Below are 23,703 nucleotides of genomic sequence, written 5' to 3'. Positions count from 1 at the left end.
CTGGAATAAATTACAATCCCAACTTCGACTGCAAACACTTGTTACATTGAACGAGTTTAAGGCTTTGGTGAGTCTTGTTGTTAATTTTATCTGTTATTGTTTGTTTTAATGTAACTAAGGCTGCCCTCTTGGCCAGGTCTCCCTTGTAAAAGAGAGTGTTGATCTCAATGGGACAAAGTTAAATAAAGGCTAAATAAAATAAAAAAATACACCCTATTTTAAAACAAGCTCCCAAGCAATTCAAGTAAAACTGTGACAGAGAAGCAAAACTTTTCTGATTTTTAAATTCAAGTCAGGACGGCACTCCTGTAGGAGAGATTGAAAAGAGATTACTGGTCATGCTGACCTGTTTTCCACCATTCGTTCTGTGTCTTCAGGGCTTACTCACCTCTGTAGAGTGAAAGCAGAAGTAATCTGCACGTTTTTGTAGCTCATGCTTGGTAAATATGTGGAAAAACAGTTACACATTTAGTCATAAGACTGAATGTAAAACTTGATTATGAAGTGGGAAAATTTACTTCAAGTAGACAGTGGCAATTTAGAAACTGTTGCCCCCCTCCAACCACTGTTTATCACCATAATGTTAAAAATTATCTGACACCAAACAAACAAAACGTAAACATTTCTCTATTAAACCACAGGTAATTATTTATTTTTTTAAAGTAAACATGAACGACATGTAAAACTATATTGCACATTTTTTACATTAACACTGCTGTAATGTTAATTTTGTTGGCCTTTGGTGGATGTGTTACACACACGTGCAGTTGTGTTTTCCTTGCAGCATGCACTGTGTATTTTACTTCAGTACAAAGCTGCTTTGTAGAAATGTGCATTTACAGCAGATTGACAGCTGACTTCCATCTTTGAGGTTTTTGCTCCCTCTGCTGGTGGAAGGCGAGCACTGACTGAAGTCTGGTGACCACGGCCTGCTGAGGCCTTTGCAGCTTCTGAGCGTGTGCTGTTTCGGAAAGAAAAGATGTTAGATTTTTTTTTCAGCACTCCCCTTATAACCGGGAATATATTATAACACATGCTAAATGTATGCAGTTTGCAAGGGGCATGCATAGTCACTGCATGGTCTAATGTGATTTAACAGCACTCATTACTACTACTAGTTTTGGTGGCTGCATGGTTTACATCCTATAAATATAATATGCATAATGTGGGTTACAGATTTCACCTCATTGATACAATAAATGTAGGTCAGGACCAATAAAAGTCTGTTACGGCTTGTGTCCAACAGTGACCTTCATTAACGTTTTTGATATTAATCAACCGATTCCACCCGAAGTGCCTGTTTCCAGTTTCATCTTTTCATCCATTTGTTTGGGAATAACACTGGTAGCAGTGACAAAAATCAGACGCTCAGATCCCACTTTAATGCAACATTTTATCCCCTGGAATGTCTTGGTTGAATAATATTCTGTCCTGGAGTCTTTCCACTGCCAGTCTTTCACAAATGGAAGACAAATATATTTCTTGGCTGGCCATTGTGTTTCGGAGTGGGGTTCTTTTGATTGGTAATATACAGAGCTAATTAGCTTAAGAAAGTGATATAGTTTTTCTGCTGGACCACTGCTGCCCGTTAACGTCAGCTCAGATTTCCCAGGTGCCTCACTGTCTGCCAGAGGTAACAAAATAATGGCTCCACTTGGAAGCCTATTTTTCAATGTCGTTTGTTTTTTTTTTTTTTTTAGTGATTTTTAATAGATTACTATTAGAGATATTGGTGTGCTCAAGGGGATGCTTGAACCCGAATAGGCTTTTATGCGTTTTCTTTTTCTGCACTCTGGTGTTCAATTCAGCTATATTTTCATGGAAACCTTTCTGCTCTATTATGCACGGAGATTCAAATGAATGCTCAGTGTGAGCCCTTTTATAAAAGTAAAAATAGAGATACCAATTTCAGTACTTAAAATATGTCACACAATCAAAGAAAAGCCTGTAAGGTGAGGGCGTTTTAATCATCTCATATATTGTGTTGTGTTTTTGTTGTTGTTTAGATTTGAAACTTTAGGTATTTGAGATGTTTTACTGTTGTAAGTGTCAAATAAAAAGGGATAGAGCTCCACAAATCCTCCACTGTTTGAAGTGGGCATAACCGTTGTTAGTGGAAGATCTACACAAGCTGTCAGACACAGCTATTCAACAATTGGAGCCTGCTTGACTCAAAATTTTAATTCAGAAATTGTAATATTTGTTTAAATGTAGACTATTTTTACCCTCTGCTGCCCCATTGTTGCCTTAAAAATAGTTTTTTTTTTAAAAAAGCACATTTATTTTTACATCCCTGTTTGATAATTTGATAATGTTCTGATTTAGACCACAAAAGTTGCATAATAGTTTCGCCGCAGTGGATATTTTTAAGTTTAGCACAGCTGTATTTCCCCTGCCAGTTTTCAGTTGAGTAAATCAAACCCTGAACGTTTTGAGGTAATTCTACCTCGTTGAATGATAATTCATCAAACTGCACAAAAGCCCTAAGTGGGTTATTCAGACGACTGGTTTCCTATAAAAGAAAGAGTTGTCTTCAGGCAGTGCAATTTAGATATGATCTATGTGTGCATTTAGGAAACTACATGAAGGTCATGCTTTTGGATTCCACTTAATTTCTGCTTTGTTAACGATGCAGAGCTGCATTACTTTAGTGATCCAGCTGCCATTTATATTCTTGTAATGGTATTATCATGGGGAAAGATGCAAAATTATTCAAAGGTTTGATGTCTCAAAACCTTTTACATCCTCTTTTAAGAGTTCTAAAAAATATTGTGTTTTTGACCAAATTCTAATAATAGGATTTTAGCCACACTTCTGCTGCGTCGGCCCCTATTGCAGACATTAAATAGACTGAGTGGTAAAAAGATGCTAAGGGAGCTTCTTTTGAAAATGATGCTCATGTGTCACATATTGTGAAGTTGACAGGGGATTTTGGTTTACGTGAGATTTGATCATATTTGATTTCTTTTAGACGGAAAACAGCTTTGTCAAAGTTCAGTAGTTATCAGTTACATGTTACAGTTACAGTTGTGTTTGTTATTTATCTCTCGTTTCTTTATCTCTCATTATGGGAAGAAAGCAAGGAGGCAGTCACGGTTTCTGTTTGTGTTTTCCTAAAAGTTGAGTAGGAGGGAGATGCCACCTGCAATTAAGACAAGCCCCACTTTACAGTATGCTCCGAGTGAACGCATTTCTAAATTTAAAAGCTGCACTCTTTCGCCTGTGTGTGCTGGTATAGATTTGATTGCATAACTGTAATGCTCATGGGATGCCTCACATGTTTAATGCCAGCTATTTGTTTTGCTGAGTGTCTTTTTTTTTTTTCAAGTTCATTAAAAATAATTGTGTTTTCTACTGTGCAAACCACAGACTTGCACCTCCTCTAAAAGTTACCGCTCCTCTTTGGGCCAACATAAGCCCTGCATACCAAGGAGGGACTACTTGTGTTTACCTCTCCCTACCGGCACAGTCCAATGGCAGACTCATGGTCCTCTCCTCTCCTCTCCCTTTTTTTTTCTTCTGTGGTTTCTGGCAGCCAGAGCCAGATTCCTCCATGTCTATCAGTGCAATCAGCAGGCCAGACCCGCAGTCAGCCAAGCAGCTTGAAACAAAGCAGTATGAATGGCTGAACATAAAGTAGGTGAAGCATTTCTTTCTGGATACTGAAAGGGGGGGAATCTGTGTTTTCTCTCAGCTTTGTCAGTTTTCCTCATTGAAGGACTATTCCTCTGTTTAGTGATAAGCCAGACAGTGTCATGCACCACTTCCTCCTCAGAAAAGGCCTTTTAATACTAGCTTAAAAATGTCAGTATCATTTCTTAGCGATCTGTTTGCACACTGGGTGTGTAATTGGCAAACGGCTGCAGACAGACTCATCCCTCTGATTTGCAGGATTCCACAACTCAAATTAAGTCGTTACCCATAACCATGCATGTGCTAATATGCTTAATGTGTTATTTAAATGGCAGAATATTTAAAGCATCCCGAAAATAAGGGTGTTGTTTCAGAATGCATGTAATGCAGAGACATGTTTACTGTGGAATGATAAATGGTATGATTTGCACTGGCACCATCCAAGTGCTTTTCTTGGAGCGGCGCTTCGCTTCCAGTGATTATTTGGATTTGACTAAATCATACTAATACCATTCAAGAAAAGGCAGAGAAATACTAAACCGGCAGTGGAACAACCTGAGGTGATTCTTTTGGGCTGTGACTGGTGTATTTTTAATGTGACAGATAAAGATTTTTGCTGGCAAATGCACACATTTTATACAACCTTTTTACTGTATTTAAGTGTGCATCTCTAATTAATTTATTATTATTGTTTTTATTGAACTCTCCAGTAGAAGAGTAGGTATGTCTGTGTAATCTAACCTATAGTGGACCTTCACCTATAGGAGTTGCAGGTTTGCATTCACCCACAAAGTGGTTGGGGTCCAGCTTTAAAACGCAATGTCCTAAAATAAGGTGTTCAAAAACACATGAAAATAATGTCCATTTCACCGGAAAACTGCAGTTCACGCATTATTTTAAAATTCATGCAGTTTGATTAAGTTGTGGAATGAAACTGTAGTTCAACCCGTGCCCTCTGGGGGCTGCCTTTTAAAGGGGAGTCAATCCCCATAGACACCTTTGTTAGAAGGGCCGGCTTTACACTAGAAATAAATATGTTAACAGGCCAGTACAAAAAGAGTTTTGTTTTCTATTGATGAAGTCCCTTTTTGTGACAATTGTACGGGTGGTAAATATAAAAGTAGGCATAATTATGGGCGTGACCACTTTAATTGTGATGCAAGCACACCGACTCACAGTTCAAGGTTCCTGCTTCTATGATTGCCTGTCTGCCTCAGCTTCACGAGACTCCACCTTTTTGCCCGAATTTGGAGTTTTGGCAGACTGTGATGCTGTCAACATGCCGATGGTAAAAATGGCTACGTAGTGGCCTAAGAGTGACATCATGGTTCATAGTTATACACAGTCTGTGATGTATGCAGGCAGAAGAGGGCAACAAGTTTACTTGTGTCCAATGCTGACCAATCAACACTGCTTGAATGGAGACAGAGGTTGGAACTTGTGGCTGAGATGTCAAAGAGCAAGTTGATGTTAGCAGTGCTGCACGTGTGACAACTGCAGACTCAAGCAAGTGGATGGATGTGGATGGTTATTGATCTCTTTTCCACTCAGGAAGAAAGCTTTTTTCCCATAAGAAAGGGGTTTACAGATCTCACTCTATAGCTCTGATTAGTGATAATTATTTTAAATTGCAAAAGACTGTTTAGTGGAGCATGACTGATAACTTAAAACATGATTTTGAGATATTTATACAGTATATGTATAGACACCAAAGGCAGTCATTTTATAGATATGAATCTGTCTGTCTCTGGAATTTCAGTAACCCCTCACTTTCTACTGAGCAGTGAAAACAGTTTTAAGAGAAATGTTTGTTATTTCACACCAAGCGCATGGAGCCAGCAGTAAACCCGTCTGTGAACTTAAGTGCTCCGCTATAAACTTCTCAACAGTGTATTCCCTAGTAAAGAAAATGCTGCGTTGGTCAGAGATGGATAGGGGGCATTCTGGGACCAATAAACCCAAAATACACAAATGCCTCAAATGAGATGTCTCATTGGAGCCCTACAGACTGATTTATTGATATCCAGAATCAAAGGCCAGTCACCCTCATACCGACCCGTTTCACAAACACAGTGGGAGTCGTGGGACGACACACAATGGCTGCGACAATATTACTGTTATTATCATTCCGCTGTTGTTCACCCCTCACTATCAAATCACTGGTATTAGATATAATTCATGTGCTGCTGCAAAGATGCTGTTGAAATCCCCTTTTAATTTGTCTCAATATGTACGCAGCTTGGTGTGCATAAAGTCAAGAGGGATTGGCAAAAATTCGTATTTGTTTTGAAAAATCTGTTGGATAAAAAATGACAGATGCAAAAATATCAGAAAAATGCAAGACTAATCATTCTTCCACCTCATCTGACTCAATTGAGCTATATGAGCAGTAATGAGCAGTAATGACTGCACATCCTCTCACTGCTTTCCAGTAATACACTTAGATATGATTGAATCCTGCTCTTCGTCTCCTCTTTTCAGGCACGTGCCTGAAAAACTACCCCATTACAAACCCAGTTAACTGCGGTAATACGTACAGCGGCAGAAGCACATCTTGCAGTATCATTAACGCCAGTGTTCATTATGACTTTGCCCTTGAATCCACACATACCAGGAGGAATCGAAAGTGTTTAATGACTGCAGCCATGGCAACAGGAACTCTGTCTCTTTCACTTTTTCCTAGAGAAATGCATCTTAATGGACTGTACTGCACATTTGACTGTGGCGTAAGTTCCTGAGAAGCATGGCTCAGCAGTGCACTCCAACCTCACGCATCCACAAACAAAACAAAACGAGACTTGTGGACATAAATTATTCACTCCACCTCAATTTAATCCAGTTATTTTGTTAGCATGTTTTTGCAATCAGAAGATAGGCTGGGGTCCAGACTTCCTGTGCTTGGCAGCTCTGCCACTGTTAACTTTGTGTTTGTAATTAGTATAATTCTACAGTTATTAAGCCGTCTCACAAATAATGGAAGGGATCCAAGACTGGATTCTCACACTACTTGCCATTCAGTCTCGTTTGGATGAGACTGGTGCCGTGGATCTTAGGTGGGATGATTCCACACCTTGTAGTTTGTTTTACAGAATAAGGGAGATGCGCACAATCACTACAGCAGGCTGAACTGTACAAATATTGTGAGAGGAAAATACTTGACCCTTCAATACCGATCTTCAGAGCTGATTTCAAGAAATACATAGACTTCAAGGCCCCTTATTAGAGTAGTAAAACCAGCTCCTTTTATGTCCACAGTTGCATGCTGAATTGTAGATCAAAACTAGCCATAATTCTACTCATTACTTCCGTAAGGTACTGATATCTTTCTGGTTTCAGGACTGGACATTTTAATGTTATTGATTGTTTTGAAACATGGCGTCTCCCTTTTCGCTAGAGCTGTTTACTGTAGGGCTGAGGATTACGTTTTTTACAGTGCCAAGCTAATTGTAATTTCAGCAGCTTACCCTGAGATATATGAACATTTTACTACAAAATCTTCTAACAAATGTAGTGTGACAGTTTAGAAATGAAAGTACTTTGCCATAAGGCAAAACACCTGAAGAACCTCAAATGTTCTCATTATCTGTTATCAGTCAGACGATCAAAACCAGCAAGACAGCCACCTTGCTTTCATCCTTAAGCTGATTTTGGTGTTTACTTTTTTTGCATTAATGGATTCACATTTAAAGGAGTAGAGATCTGGCTACATCTTTGAAGTGACAGGATGTCCAAAGTGATACTTTTTATACATTGCATCACCGTTTGAACTCTTAAATTAGTTTACCTGCCGCCTTTTCTGAAATCTGGATTCAGAGAGGTTTGAAAAGAGCAGCTTTGCCCTTTGGAGTCCCACAGAGGACAGGTCTTTGTTTAGTCTGACCTCAGTGTGCTTCCTCTGCTCCTAAAGCCTTTGGAGACGCCAATCTGTGAGTCTGAATGACCAGCAGTGCATCAGTCACTGTCAGTCCTTTTTAAACGGCATCTCTCAGTATAGACACACATCCTGTCTTGCAGATCTTTTTGATGTGGTAGATTTTAACAGGTGTTTTTGAGAAAGCATTTTCAAGCGTTTTTTTTTAACTGTCATATTGCACCTGCGTTTATACTAGTAAAAATATTCAGATACAATCACCAAAGGGTATGAAAGTCTTAAGATAATGGTGCATGTGCAGGTCAACTATGGCATTCAGGTCAGTTACCCCTCAGGTTACCGTAGTTAGAAGAAGAATCAGATGTTGCAAGCCCATGCATAACAAAAGTAGTATTTATGTATGCAAACTATACAAAAGTCAAATATATTTTTGCTCTTCAATAAATACAATTTGTACATTTTCTTTTTCTTCTGGTTCTACAAACATGAAGTGGCAGATCTGTTATCATTGTTATAAACATCTGACTGCAGCAGGATTGAAATCATGTCCATATTTAAGTGATTCACTCTGGGAAATGTAGGGATTAGCTTAAATTGAGGTTGCAAGTGTAATAATATAGCATATATTACAGATTGAAATCTAACATGTTATTTTGTTAGTACGAACAAGTCCTCATTGTTAACCTTTCAAATCTTGCTGTGTTGAGGAGTGCACAGTAGAAGTTGTAGCAGGCAGCACAGGAGCAAGCTCCCTGCCAAGCAGAATTGGAAAGACAATAAAAACAAGCTGACCACAGACTCCTCAGTTTTCACAGTCAACACTCTCCTGTCTGTCCTCACCAGCTCCGGCTGTTTGTTGCTGCAGAGAATTCTGTGAAATGGGTTACAATATTAAATAAGTCAGCTGTGGAGAGGAACAGGATGTCGAGCTGCTGTCAGTCAAGCCGTGACTGTCATAACTCGGGTCTACATTACTGCCATTCTGCTCCTGCACACCGTCCAAAGGCCAGAAGATGGAGTACCAATGTTATTTTTAAATACTCCAGGGAAAATAATGGAAGTTTGCACAATTCCAGTGAGGGTATTAGGATTCAAATGTGACCTTTTTTCAATTATTTTGTCCCATCAGGCCAACATTGGGCTTCAATTTGTGCCCCAATTTAATGCTTAACTTCTCTTTTGTGTTTTAAGTTTGCCTTTGTCAGTGCTATCATCTTTATTTACCGTTATCCTAAAAAATGTGGAACTGGGTGGTCTGAATTGGTCTTCTTTCTTTGTGGGAGCTTCTCAGTTGACTGTCTCAGGACCACTCAGGTAATTTGAGTGTCTCCTAATTAATTGTTACAGCATGGCAAAGAGCAGTCGCCCCGTCTTTACTTGCAGACTCAGTTGGCGTCTGACTGAAATTTAAAGAAGAAAGGGGGGAAAATGAGAAAATTGTGAGTCGGTCTCAGGGTCGGGTAGAGAGCCTCGGTCTTTGAGACACTATTTTCATACTTCAGTGTCTGGGAAGCTGATTTGGAGCAATAAATGTTCATAGACGGTATGATGGATTTCACGGCACAGTTAAGAACGGGTCAGAGCAGCTGGACAAAGCAGAGTGATGTTGGGATAAATGTAAAAACAGATGGGGCTGATGGTAGGGGATGAACGTCATATTTATCATAAAGACTCATCATTGTTCCAGTCAGCTTAAACTCTTTCCAGCAGTTTATATTGATGGACTGGAACATTATTTTGCCATCAACCTATTGAAAAGTACATTTCTTGGATGCAGTCCACACTTGACCTGATCCTATAGTTGACAGTAAAACAAGAGTGTATTGTTCATCATAGCAGTTTTTCTTATGATACCATAAAACATGCATATAATCAGATTTAATATCAGTATGTATATACAATATCATAAATAATTTGTCATGGCAGCTTGTAAATGAGCATTCCAAAGTCTTTATTTTACTTCATTCAACTATGATACTTGATTTTGTCATGGTATCCTTTTCTTGGTGTTCTCTCAGTCATAAGACCATAAAAATGACTATAATCACTTAAAATTTGTCTTTTAAACCCACCAATTATATACTCACCCAAACCTCACCATAAATGTTTATTTAAAAATGTCTAAAAGTGTTTTTTTTTAGCGCTGTTATGACTAGAAGGCTTACATTTTTTCAAATAATATTAAATTAACATCAATACCCCTGGCGGAGGGTTATTTTTTTACACATATGTAAATTCTTAGTGAACAAAAAAAATGATGGGACATAACCTAGCAGTTTTGAAAGGAGAGACAATGCTCTTCCCTTTGCCTTCATATGAGCATTTAAGCACAGCTTCTGTTTTTCTTTAATAAAGCACCAGCTTGAGTCGGCAGGGATCGACCATCCTGGTTGCTGAGACGAGTTAAAGATCTTAAGCTGGGTGTCTCTGCTCTGCACCCAGTGGGCTTAAACATATATCACACTGGCAGAAGGCTGTTTGCTTTCAAGCCGCACCCCCCCCCTTCAACTCCTTCCCTCTTTCCCTCCCTCCACTCAGCCGATTCAGCCACTGATCCCCTCTCCGTCTCTATCTCGCAGTGAATCCCTTCTAGTCAGGGACACAACGCTGAGTTTTAACAGTCAAACAGCACCCATGCTGGCTGAGAATTTCTTTGATCCCCAAAGAGCTCCAATGCGACAGAGCTAGTGGACACTGTCCCTTCACCAGGTCTAAACTTAACTGAAAATTAAACAAAAACTTAGTAGTTTAAAGCATCTGTTAACTACTTCATTAGCACACAACAGTAATTTGATTAATATCCACTTCACTAAAACTTTTATAGTAGTTGTAAATACAGGTAGGTCTTTGTGGGAAAAAAATATCCTGAACTTAGTTGTAGAATCTGCCAAGAAAATAGCAGCACATGCAGAAACTCAAACCTTACAAGCACAAAATCCAGCGAAGATGTCAATGTAAGACCCCTATTGATAAATTAACATGTGATCACAAGGAATTTGTACAAAAAAATGCCAAGTCTGAAACAAAATGTAACAAAAACGCAACTTGTAAATCAGAGAAAATTTGTGCGCAGCCAAAAGTCAGACCTCTATAGTTCACACGGCAGGGGGATAAGATGGAGAAATATGCAGAGATTCTCAAGGAGAGCTGGTAGGGGTGTGAAGACTGTGAACTGTCCTGCTGACCCCTGTGACTCCTTTGATCAGTGGACCTTGGTGACAGTGCACCATTCCGTGCCAAATTGCCATGTCACAACGTAGCAGGCCATCTATCAATCTAGATTTCCCTCAGAGAAACAGCAATTATCAGCAGCAGATTGGAAAAGCTGCAAAGAGCTGAGACAAAATATCTGATGCGTTTTTCCGATCAGACAAAACAAGACTAGTGACTAGTGTTTTATTTGTTAAATGCCATTGTGAGTTCTTTCCTTAATAGGGAAGAGAGAATAGACTAGAATAGTCTAGTCTGATGTCTCACATTAATGATATCTAGTGAATCATTCTTCTCATTTGTTATGATGTTCAGTCCAGACCGCACATTTTTCCTGTCCTGTGTAAAAAAAAAAAAAAAAAAAAAAATTCGGACAACCATACAATTCAAAACTAAACAAAAACAGACAGCAACAAACAGCGCAAAACTAGATCTTATCAAATCTGTATTCTTGGTTCAGTGTTTATCTACAAGAGGTCTGTGAAATCCCACATCTTGAAAGCAAAAATGTGAAGACAAACTGCTCTTCTTGGCTGCGTGTTATAGTCCCTTTTTGTGTGTTGTTGTGTGTGTGTTGTGTGTTTTGGATTCACAGATCAGGTTTACACACATCAAAATTCATGTGTTCTTTTGTGTGTCAGCATCTGGGCACTTTCCAATAAAAGTCAGTTTTGCAGCCAAAAAAATTTACACCAGGTGACCTAAATAAAAACTTCTTTATCAAACACATGAACGCAGCTGCCCAGAGTCTGTGGGACTCCATACTGTCTGTGCCATGTTGGATGTCTTTACGTTGCGTTCTGCGTGAGAAAAATGCTTTAGAAAACAAACAGCGCGCCGCCTGAAGCAGTGGAAAATGTCTTTTGTTTCTGTGTTTATGTGATGGTCTAATTTAAACTAAAACAGATCTCATTGGTACAAATTGCCTGTTAATTTGCTTGTGTGCGGCACAGATGTTTGATTTCATAGTCCAATAAATCTGCCCACAAGAATCTCTCTCTAAAAAAAAAATGTGATAACATTCCAGTTAATTCACATGCAGTATATATGCACATGAGAAGTAACATTGTCATGCAAACTATCCAGGAATTCTATAAATCAAGCTTAATCAGCCACCTGAGCAGGTACAAGTCTTTACTTTTACTTTTATGCTTGACAGAAGAAAGATGGAGTAGAACAACAGACACATTTTCAGCGTTTGACTGCAGGGCCCTTGGGAAGAATGTGTCTCCCACTAAAGCGTCACCTCTTAAAGAAAGCATATTACGTTACATACAAACATGTCATTTGTGGGACACTGGGGTGGAAATGTCTCCCTGGGGAGCAATCAGACTGACTCCAGCGTTTTTAAAAAAGTCTCCTCTCTCTGCCACTCCTCATTTTTCAGACTTCTGGAATTGGTTGAAATTCTAGCTAGGCAGTCTTTGCCTTACCCACACAGCTCAGTTACATTGATTAGAAATCAATTAACATTTTCCTATTTTGAAAGTTGCTTTGTAATTCAACTCTGCTGGAGATAAATCAGTCTGAAATGCCGTTTTGCTTGCTCCACAGCACACATTTTTCTGCCTTCACTCTAAAGACACAGATAAAGAAATATAGTAAGAAAATCATTGCTGAATTACAAATAGTCTTTTATTAAATCAGCAACTTTAACCTGGAGTTCAGACTTTGCAGAACGATTGCATTTGTTGGACTATTTTCTGTGGTAGATTTGGTGCTGTGGTATTTCCTGAGGGTGCAGCAGAGTTGCACATTTCCATATAGAAAGTAGAGGAAACATTACTACATCTCCAGGAGACAAACTTTTCTTACAGAATAGAAAGAGCCATAATGTAATAATGTTAAAAGCGTAACTGCTGTTTCTGTAACCAGAAACAAACTGTCTGCAAGCTCTATTCCACAAACACTTTCTAAAAGCTCTCAGTCACTGACTGAGTAAGGTAATTAACTGATTTCCCTCCATTTTATAAAAAAAAAAAAATCAGGGGACATAGTCAGCAGTCACTGTGAAATTGGATTGAAAAGTACAGGTAATTGAAGGGGTGAGTCTCGCTGGTTTTCAGAATGTCAGTTTAAATGCGTCATCTGAGGAGCTAACCTCTTCCAAAGCTGTGATGTAAAGACCATAAATTCACAAGGTCTTCTTTCAAAATTCATTGGACTCTGGTGACCTGGGGGAAATCAGGTCCCTTCTTTGGACAAATGTCCTCTGAAGTTTTGGTATGTTGCCCTGCAGCTCCAAACCTGGTCCATCCTGTTTATTCCAGCAACAGAGAGAGCATCTGCTTAGTAGGACTGAGGGTGTGCTGTATAAGGTTGCACCCTAACATTTACACACTTGGCATTGGCAACAAAGCAGCCATTGCTCTGGCAACCTCCACCGGTCATTAAGCATAATTTGTCTGGTATCCCTGTGTTGAAAATGCACAAAGGATGGTGAGTAAAGCCAGCATGAAGTTGTCTTCTGAGCTGTCATGTGGGCAGTGGTGGGGGCCACATGTGGGCAGACAGCGGCAGAGAGGCTGGTGTGCTCCCACAGGACTGCTTGGGGACAGCAGCAACCCGAGAGGGACTACCCCCTTCCCCATCTCCAAAACCTACCTACAGTGGCTGTATCACCCCCCCCCCCCTTCCTGCAGCCGTGCATCTGACGGTTAAAACAACAGCCCCTGCGGCCAGCCAGGCTCCATCTCCCCTACTGGATTTACGCTTGTGTCTTAGTTCCCACCGCCCCTCTACTCTGTCTCTGGCTTCTGTTCCATCCTCTGTTTTGCAGGATCTGTGTTCTTTCAACTGTTAGGGCTTTTTAATTTAAGCCAAACACCAAACTCTACCTGAAATTCCACAAACACTGTGCCTGCATGCAGAATCTTTGAAAACTATACTGTAAAACATGATGGTCATGAGGTTGTAATGCATTTGGGGTGTGGTTAGATGTTCCCTCATAATATATAGTATTAAATGAGTCTAACACTGAATTCCTGTCTGTCGTTCCTTTTTTCAGTTGGCACTCTATCCATCATAATATGTCCAGGCCTCTTACCCATCGTATGCAGGGATCATTTCCTGCCTGCTGCAGCCCTCAACAGGATAAGCAAGAGTAGATAGTGGAAGCATGGATGCACCAAATGTGTGAGTATGTCAATGCTGGAAAGATGTCTACATAAGTGTAGATTGTGATTTGATGGTGAGCCCAAAGTGGTATCAAAGCTTACTGCTCACACATTGAAATGTTTTTATACAGTCTTCTTGCAGCAGTAAGCATTTCCTTTACCATCCATATAGAAACATGACAGTTTCCTGAAGAGAGCATACTTAAAAAGTTGTAGAGATCCACAGATGGACTGCAGTGCAGTGTACTTGAAAGCCCACAGTGAAGAGAAAAATATGTGCAGCTGATTGCGATGCAAATTCAGATTTATTCGGGCATTGCTGTAAAATTTAAGATTTGGCTTGCAACTACACAGAAATGCAATAAAATCTTTCAACACACAGAAGATAACTGTTGTAAACTGTAGAGGGATGAAGTGACAAATCACACAACCTTTGCCCTGCGACTGTAAACCGATCATCATAAAACATAACCAACACAAACAGCCTATAAAAACTTGAATCAATCTTCTCCCTCCTTGTTCTGTGTAGTTTCACTGAGTTATGATATGTAAGAGGAAGGCTAACTAGTCTGCAGAGAACTTGTTAAATGAACTGAAGTAGCTCAGCAAGAAAAAAAATATTACCATTTGAATGGCCACAGCACAAACAGCAGGACAGTTCTAAACTAGCTCGTACAAACTTTGCCTACTTTGTGTCACATTTTATGATGAAAAGGAAAAAAAAAGGGAGGAAAAAACCCCGCTCTGCTTCCCAGTATGAAATCCTGTCTGTCTCCATGTCTGTTTGAATTCGACAACACTGTCACTTTTGTTGAACCAACACGAGAGGCTGACCGAGGTGTGAATTGAAGGAGGTGTGAGAAGCTTATGGAGGCAATAAAGTGATTATAGGTTCCTTCCTATCAAGCCCACAGATCTGCTTAACAGTTCGGTTCAACAGCCGCTTAAACAAACATGTTGATTTTTGTCTGCACAGGGGCTCAAACACAGAGCAACCCGAGGCCCTCCTTAAGTTAATCTAACTTAATTTAATTACGGTTTTGACTGGTTTAATGATTTTAATTATCAGTTAATCATGAAGTTTGTAGAAATTCTTTTGAATTTCTTTGAAGCAGAAACCATCATTTTCACATATTTATACATGTCATCTTACCATGTAACTCTTATAGATTGACTATTGGAATAACTGACTCTAAGTTTAAGTTCTTGTTTCAGTGTCTTAATCTTGTGTCTGTTTGTAAATCAACACATGTTACACAGAGCCACAACTGAGAAGAATTTGAGGCATGAAGTCATGTGTCTGACGCCCTGTGCTCTGCCCGATGCAGGATCGGTGGCTGGTGAAACTGACCTCCTGTCTCCCTTGCCTGTTTTGGCCTCCTGGTAGTTTGACACGTTGAAGCCACATGGAGGAACGCTGACTGTCTCACGTCACTGATAGTCTCAACCCAATCCGCTGCTGTGAGAGCTGCAGAGGTGAGTCGGGGAAGCTCCTGGGTGGCAGGGCAACACACGGGGCCTCCCTGGCTGGCGCCTGTAATTTTACCTTCCCATTCATCAGCCAGAGATATTAATAATAACAGCACATCTGGATTCACTTTACTGTCTCGCGTTAACCCTTTCCGTGGCAGCGCTGACTGCTACTGCAGCGGCTGGCAAGGCCCCAAACCCCCTCTTTCCAACTCAAGTCCCATTCCTCTCGCTGTCAGTCTTCATTTCTCCGTCTCATCTACTGCTTCACTGTTTCCTTTTTCAGCTTCACTGAGAGCCAGCCGGCTCATCTGAAAAACTTCACGTGTGCTGACATCAATTAGTTTTTGTGTGTTGACAAGTCAGAGTATATGTCACATGTGGCCATGTGTGACAAAGTACACAGAGGGAAGTTGCATTAAATTGTCAAAGAAGGTGCGGTTCATGCATTTAAACCATTTTTCATGATATTTTAAAATATTTTCATAGCAAAGCTGCATGTCTGTAGCACTACACCAAGGATCTATACAATCTCTGATATTTTTAACTTGCACACAGTTTGCACTATAAGACAAACCAGTATGGCTATAGTGCAATACTTGCAATACTTACATATACAAGGTCTCGTTGCACTCTTGCACCGTCTTGACTTTCACGTTTATTTCTTGAGTATAGGTGGAGTGGCATGTTTATGATTTAGATGTGGTCAGCGGGTGAACTTCTTTCTCCTGAATCTAACCTAAACTGCCTGCCGTGTTTCTTATCTTTTGCTAATTAAGTGGAGAAATAACCCTGTCATCCATTTTAGGGTGTAAAATCTCAGGCTTTGGCAGGGCTGCACGCCGCGGCTACTTTAACACGGGCATCCGTAGACACGTCTGCACGGAGGCAAGAGTAAATCACCCTGCTGAGCTGTCTATAGGTGGAGCCAGGGTCCTGCCGCTGGCCGCCAGGCTTGGCTCCACGCCCGTCGCCTGAGCCTCCCGCTGGTGGCAACAGGTGACAGAGGTCTGCTGTGTGTAGAGCTGACAGCCCCCCTCACAACGCATAGAAACACTTGCTTCATTACCAGACCCCCGACCCCCCCACCCCCCCAGCTGTAGAGAGAGACAGACAAGAGTAGAGTGAGGCTTTACTGCTGTTTCTGTGCCACTAAATTTGAGTTTGAGAGGAGGCAAAAAGCTCAGTGTGCATCACTCATCTGCTCATGAGTCAACACTCATGATGTCACACGCTACCTTGCCAGCCTCACACACAACTATACTGTAGTACCAATTTTCGTATAAAAGACCTTATTTATTAAAAAAAGGGGAGAGTCGGCTCTTTTTCCATGCAGTGGACTGAGCCGTACCTCCCAGAGAGTCCTGACTGTTAAACCATCGTGCCACAAACAACCTGCTAAAAACACTTATTTCTCCCATACAGAAATAAACACTGGCCAATTAGTGTTCTTATTTTTGGAACTGCATTAGCTGCCAGAGGAGTTGAAAATATAACCACGCAGACATGGTCTGACACGGAGGACTGCAATTTCAGTGCTCGACGGTCTCCATGCGGACATCCAGGAGCTGCTATAGCTATCAAGGCTATACATCGGCCTCGAGGATAGTTTATGTCTTGAAAACAGTGGGAACAATAGCTCCACTATTATCCAGCACAGTGAGAGATGAATTCACATGGGAATAGGTCATCTTGATTTATGAAGTGTGAATTAGGAGCTGAGAGTTTGAAACCAAGGTGGGGTCGCTGGGGGGTTTGCATGGCACAAACAGACAGCCGTCTGTGTTGTAGGGGCTGGAGACACCACAACCTCCCATCAACCCCTCTCCACCACCACCACCACCATGTTCAGACTCCTGGCCCATTCGCTCATTCACAGGAGCCTCTGGCACGCCAGCAGCATTGGCTTTTGATGATCCGGCCAGATCACCACTTGGAGATCAACGCCTCGGCTTCAACTGGGCGTTGAAATGCACTAAATGCCCTGCTAGCCACAGAGGAAGCCTGCTGTGTCTCTGTGCTGGTCGTCAGGCTTCATTTATATCACACGCCGGGTTGATGGAGTACTATATCATCCACCAAGGGCGAAAGTATTTACTTTGATTCCAGTAAAATAAAGGCTGATCTAAAACTGCTGATCTGGTCTCTCACTAAAGCCAGAGTAAGAGGGCGTGTGCAGTGGATGTGTGACTGTTGCCTGCACGGGTTTGACCAGTATGTACAAGCAGATGCTGTTGTGTTACAAGTGGCTATCAAGGCGATCCTTGACTACTGGAAAACCATCTTTTTTTATCTTTTGTTGTAGCCATATGATGAATCCAAATGTCACATTTGTGAAAGAGATGTTTTAATGGCTAGCAGAGAAAATAATTTTCTGCGTATGCATCACAGCTAAAAATGAGGAGTTTTCAAATTCTGGTAAAGGACGCCCACATTTACCCCACACATTGTACACAAGAGTTGTTTTTACTCTGCCAGTAGTTGACCCCCTATTAGTTCATGTAATTATTCACTTAGCATTAAAATCCTATTGAGATATGTCTAACTTAAAGAATCTCTAACTTAACAAAGAGAGGGAAGGGACTGTAGTTATATGGTGCTTCAACCTCTAAATACTCACTGTGTGCTTTTCTGAGTTTTGCTTTAACAACTTTGTTTGTGTGTGGAGTCCTCTGTCTGGGAAGAGTTTATGGAGGAATGGAAGGAACACATGCTCACATCAGGCTTTGGGTGCTTTGTTCATCAGCTCTCTGACCTGTGGGAAAAATTAGCTAAATGCGATAATTATAGTACTTGTTTAAAAACCGCAGAGTTTTCTCAGAGCTTTCTACACACCCTAACGGTAATGGATTTTGATAAAAGGGATTAATTTAAATATGTTATTTTAAAAATACATTCTATTTTAGTTTAAATGAATGAAATGAGACTGTAGCTATAGTGTTTTTTGTTGACTAACACATTTAGACATTTGCTTGTTTTATTTTCAGGTTCAAGGAAAACTGATTTTATTATATATATTTTTTTCTGAGAAATTATGTTAACAGTATTGAGTAATTCAGGCTTCAACAGGACGAGAATAGTGTTTCGGAATGCAGTCTGCCGTCCCAGTCATGGTCAGTGGTCAGAAGCGGCAATTAATTTTAATTAAGCTCACAGCGGGAGTGATTATTGTGATTGCTTTTGGATTGCAAAGGAATGGAAAAAAGTGCTAAACAAACTAGCAATTTGCACACCTCCCAAGTGCCAGTGTAAACAGAATAGCACCCACTTCATGTCTGTGTGTATTCAGCTTGGCAATGTGGCCTCAATCACCAAGAGGTGTGAAACGACGCACCAAAGGAGATAAAGCCTGTGAAAAGGTGCTTTGCGTTTTCTGATGGATACTGTTATACGTCACTGATAACCATGAGCCATCGAAGGCAGCATATCAAACTTCAAAAATCTGCTTGAATGATTTGTAGTAAAGGAGGAAATAAAATGCCCTAAAACGCACTCTCAGGTTTTTGTGGTTCTCTCTTGCGTGGATGAAAGCTATCTGAGAGTCCTTTCTGTTGTGTTTCCACCTGAGCGTGACTTTTCTTGGTACCACTGCTGAAGATGGCTGCCAAGGCAGAAGTCTGCTTTTCCTCACTAAATGAGAAATCAGCAGGGAAGGCTTCAATGACCTGCACGGTTCAAACATGGAGATTCATTTTGAACGTATATCCTGAAGCGCGGGTTTAAAAGTCTTCAAGAACCAGACCCCACATTTAACTAAAAAAAAAAGGTCATTACATTGGCCAGTTTATTAGCCCAAGGGAACTGTGTTTGGTTAACTTAAGTCCTCAATTAAGCAGGCGTCTGTCTCAAGTAGCCTGACTTACTAAGGAGGAATATTTCACTATCGAAATGTTCCTGTGGTAAAACAGTAGGAAGGGATTAGAAGAAACAAAAACAACTCAGCGTTAAATGAGCCTGGCAATCCTGATGACATATAATGAGAACCATATTTGGACTTCACCCATGCAGCCACATTAGAAATGAAATATTATTTCTTAAGAGAGCTAACATGCCCATTTTCATTTTGAAACTTCCTTAAGCGTGTCATTAAGGAAGTGCAACTCAAATAAAAAAAAAGAGAATCAAGCTTGTTTTCTGTAGGTATGTGCAGATTGCAGATTTCTTCATATCTAATGTTCAGTTTATATTTGCATGTGTGGGTCGTTTGCTCTGCACCGTCTCACATGTGAATGCGCTGGATTGAGCCTATCTGTCAAGCGATGGTTTATGATACATGCCGGTCAGATGAAAAATATAAGTGTGACATTTTCCAGACTTTTCACCATCATTTCACCGTAAACTAAATGAGTCGTGCGCTCAAGTGCTTGCGTGTGAATTAGCTCATTCAAAATGAAACAGAGATGCATTTATCTAAAGCGGATGGTTTATGGCTGATGTAGCAGCTGGCTAAGTTCTTCCATTAAATTATTTTTCAAAGAATGATTCTCTGAGCATGAGTTTAGACAGGTTCACAAATTGTGATACTTTCCATGGCTGCTGCTTAGTTAGCGCTGTTTATTTGGGAGCTAATTTGGCCGGCTTTATTGAGAGGCTTGCTGTGGCACCTTTACAGGCAGAAATATTGTCCCACTTGAGCTGGACACGAGCAGCAAATACACTGCAAAAGGTATAGTTAACAGTAATTAATAAAAGTTGAAGGTTCAGTCCATCAGGTGGTCTTGTGCATCGTGTGTATGCATTACAACAAAACTGGTCCTGGCATAAATAACATCTTTGGATACTTTTAGATCTCTGCTAGAAGTTGTGTGGGTTTTAACCAACATGATTGGCTGCTTTTGGAGAATGTTTGAGATTTTTGTGTAAATTTGGGCAGATTAACCTTAATTTGCAAGCTGCAAAGATTATTTTGAAAGATTAATTTTTTAAAACCTTCAGAATCTTAATTTATGATAAACATTTCAGCTTATTCAGGACTGTCAAAACTGTTAAAAGAAGTTGCAACAAGGTATTGTTTAAGTGCTAAAAAACGTTTGCGTTCTGCAAGCCTGCAGAGACTCCCAGCTGAAGGATTCACCAGATAACCAACACCTCTCTGACGAATGAAAAGTCAGATTTAAAGAAATGTGGAAAACCGACAGGGGGCGTCTCCTCTCCCTGCATCCCCCACCCCTCCTTACTCCCCACCTCCAGCGCGTTGGAAGAAGGAGGTATTGGGGATCTCCTCCTAGACAACAAACCCACATTCAAAGAGGGGGCACACGAATTACATCACGCTTCGCGTGGAGGATATAACGGAGGTCGCGGGTCACTCTCAGAACTTTTCTGCGAAGGAGACAAGTGGAGCATCATGCCGAGCCCGGACGCACGGAGCCCGAGGAGAGATCACACTTTTGTCATGCAGTCGATCAATGAAAATAGCTTCCTCTGATGCTGTTGCAGACACATTTTTCATTTCTGGCGCGGATTTCTATCATGGGAAACTGAATTTAGAGGGACAGTCAAGACTCAGGTTTGGATACGGCTCACGCGTAATTGCGCACAAGAAAGTGGACTTTTAGCAGCTCCGTGTGCGCGCTGATCTCCCCGTTTGACATGGATCAGTCTCAGCAGTGTGTAGCCATGTATCTTTTGATGCTGTCTCTCGGACTTCTGATGCAAAGAGGGATTTGTCAGCACTACTACCTTCTCCGCCCCATCCCGAGTGACAGTCTGCCACTAGTGGAATTAAAAGAGGATCCAGATCCAATCTTTGACCCCAAGGAGCGGGACCTTAACGAGACCGAGCTTAAGACCGTTCTCGGAGACTTTGACGGCCGCTTTTTGTCCATTTTGCCTCCTATTGAGGACAAATATACCGGGAACGACGAACTCGAGGACTTTGAGATCCAAAAGCCCGGTGGAGTACTCCCGAAAGAAATCCGAGCGGTGGACTTCGACGTCCAGTTTGGCAAGAAGCACAAACCCAGTAAGAAACTGAAGCGACGACTGCAACAGTGGCTGTGGGCCTACTCGTTCTGTCCGGTCGTGTACACCTGGACCGACCTGGGGAACAGGTTCTGGCCGCGGTTCGTGCGTGTGGGCAGCTGCCTGAGCAAAAGGTCGTGTTCTGTTCCGGAGGGGATGGTGTGTAAACCTGCGAACTCTACCCACCTGACGGTACTGCGATGGAGATGCGTGCAGAGGAAAGGGGGGCTGAAATGTGCCTGGATACCTGTGCAGTATCCGATCATCACAGACTGCAAATGCTCCTGTTCGAGTTAAAAACAGACTCTAAACATAAATTATAAGCTCAGTATTTTTATGATCGTTTTTTTTTGTTCACATGCACTACCGAGTGTAGGAATGTATTTTCTGTATATGCGGTGCCATGCAGTTATATATAACTCCCTGTACAAAGTCAGTATTATTTGTAACCAGAGTCTACTTTATTTGTGGAGAATATTGGTTATATATTTTGTATTTATGGAGATATGGCCCATAGAGCCACGTAAGGACTTTTTTCCACACGTGGATGAAGCTGATCGACCTCAGAGTTAAATGTGGATTATTGGTGTATCAGTGACTTGTTTTAACCTGTAAATTAAGGAAATGTGCTATTTATTCTTTATATTCCTACAATAAAACGACACTGAAACGATTGAAAATGCTTCTGCTCATTCTTCTGGTCATTTCCGAGCGTTGGGTAAACCTTTAAGTCACCTGCCACAGTGCGCACAGTGTGGGATTCTCAGCTAACACCATTTTACGCATCATGTACTCTTTACAATCAGGGGCTTATAGCCTACTTTTTTATGTTGTAACTTAATATAATTATACAAACAAAAGATGAGTTACTGATGCACTATAGGTGTTTGGAAGGAAATGTGTTTTGGTTCTATTTCCAGTATCAGCTTTTGATTTGAAGAAATGTGGTCCATAATGCTCTCAAGTTAACAGCCACTTATCTTATCACTGGTAAAGCCGTCAGTCATACATCAGAGCCATTACAAGCTGATAAAGAAAGGAGCAGAGTCAGTGATTGAAGGAATCAGCAGCTGCTCACAGGTCTCACTCTTTCATCTGCACAAACCCTCCTACCCATTTGCAGCCCAGCAGGAGCTGAGCAGCAGAAAAAGAATCACACACGGATGCTGTTACGTGTCTTTAGAACTGAGTCATTAGGCACCTTTAAAACGGAATAGATTTGTTTTTAAATATAAAAATGAACAATGATTGTTGGCTGTTCATCAATGCTTAAATATTAGATTAAAAAAAGACGAGACAAAGAAGTGCATTGCTGTTTAAAAAGTCACAAAGTTAATGAAATGACAAGCATTCACTGAAATAATAAAGTGTAAATGCCATCTTGAGAAATTAAGTATTGTGAACCTGTTAATCAATAATGGAAGCACTCAAGTGACAGCCAAATCGTCCCCATCAGTGTGTAAGTGAATTATTATACTCATGCATAAATGTGTAAGTACCAGTTTAATGTTGATGGGACTCTAGACTTTTTACGCCTATAGCACCAATTCAGCATTCTCTGAAATGCTGTAAAAGAACAATTCTGTTCACACTAATGTAAAGTACTATACGTTTTGATTGTATAGAGTATGACAAAACAATTCATAACCATAACCTGCTCCAGAGACATTAAAATAAAGCAGGTGGAATCATTACAACAATAAAATTAAACAAAAGAAACAAAAAAGACCAGAATATGTCTTGTTCTCACAACTTTTGGCATCAGGCAGGAGTGATCGCTTCACGACGTTGGCTGCATGTAGTCTTTGATTACTAAGTCTGATAAATCACTTAAAAGTCATTACACTTTCCCTTAAGTTTAAATTTTAAATATTTCCACACATCATCACATAGACTGTATGTTCTCAACGTTTGGGTCTCAGTTTTTTTTTTAAACAAATTTACACTGTTTTTAGTTGTATGTGTGTGAGTTGTGTGTTGCTGCTTCTCTCTCACACTGACTAAGACAACCTCCCCCCCTCAGTTGTTCCAGAGCCTCACTTGGGTAGACTGTGGGGCACCAGAAAGCCTGTGTTTTGTTTTAGTTGTGTTTAGGTCGTAATGATGCTCCTTAGCCTCAGAGCCAGCTCTGCACATACGCGTGCAGCAGACAAATCCCTGTACTTGTCACCGGATAGCAACATAAGGCCGAAGATCTGTACAATGCAGCTTAAACAAACACTCAATGCGTAGCCTGCATTGAGCTTGTGTGTGTGTGTGTTGGGTCCACAGTGTTTGACACTGATATTCTTGTCTTATACATGTTACTGTTTGTCCTTTTGTGTAAAGCCAGCGCTGGTCAGGATTCACAGTTGACAAGCTGCTTGGATACCCACCTATTTCAGGTTGTGTGTGTCACAGTCAGGTGTTAAAGCCGTATGAAGGATTAGAGGGTATTCA

General features: G+C 40.7%; 1 protein-coding gene across 1 annotated transcript; it reads left to right on the top strand.

Annotated features, from left to right (window-relative positions):
• Nucleotides 1-20,892: 20,892 nt before the first annotated feature.
• Nucleotides 20,893-21,561, top strand: nog1 (noggin 1). The gene has a single exon (XM_028412575.1). The coding sequence runs from the start codon at nt 20,893-20,895 to the stop codon at nt 21,559-21,561; it is 669 nt and encodes a 222-aa protein (XP_028268376.1).
• The last annotated feature ends 2,142 nt before the right edge of the window (nt 21,562-23,703 follow it).

The sequence above is a fragment of the Parambassis ranga genome, chromosome 8 (assembly GCF_900634625.1).
Source record: "Parambassis ranga chromosome 8, fParRan2.1, whole genome shotgun sequence".
NCBI classification, from domain to species: Eukaryota; Metazoa; Chordata; class Actinopteri; family Ambassidae; genus Parambassis; species Parambassis ranga.
The sequence above is the reverse complement of the archived record's forward strand: the minus strand, read 5'-3'. Positions and strand labels throughout refer to the sequence as shown.

What these genes read in the sequence shown, in the direction of transcription:
- nog1 (XM_028412575.1), top strand. Translation starts at nt 20,893, where the DNA reads ATGGATCAGTCTCAGCAGTGTGTAGCCATGTATCTTTTGATGCTGTCT.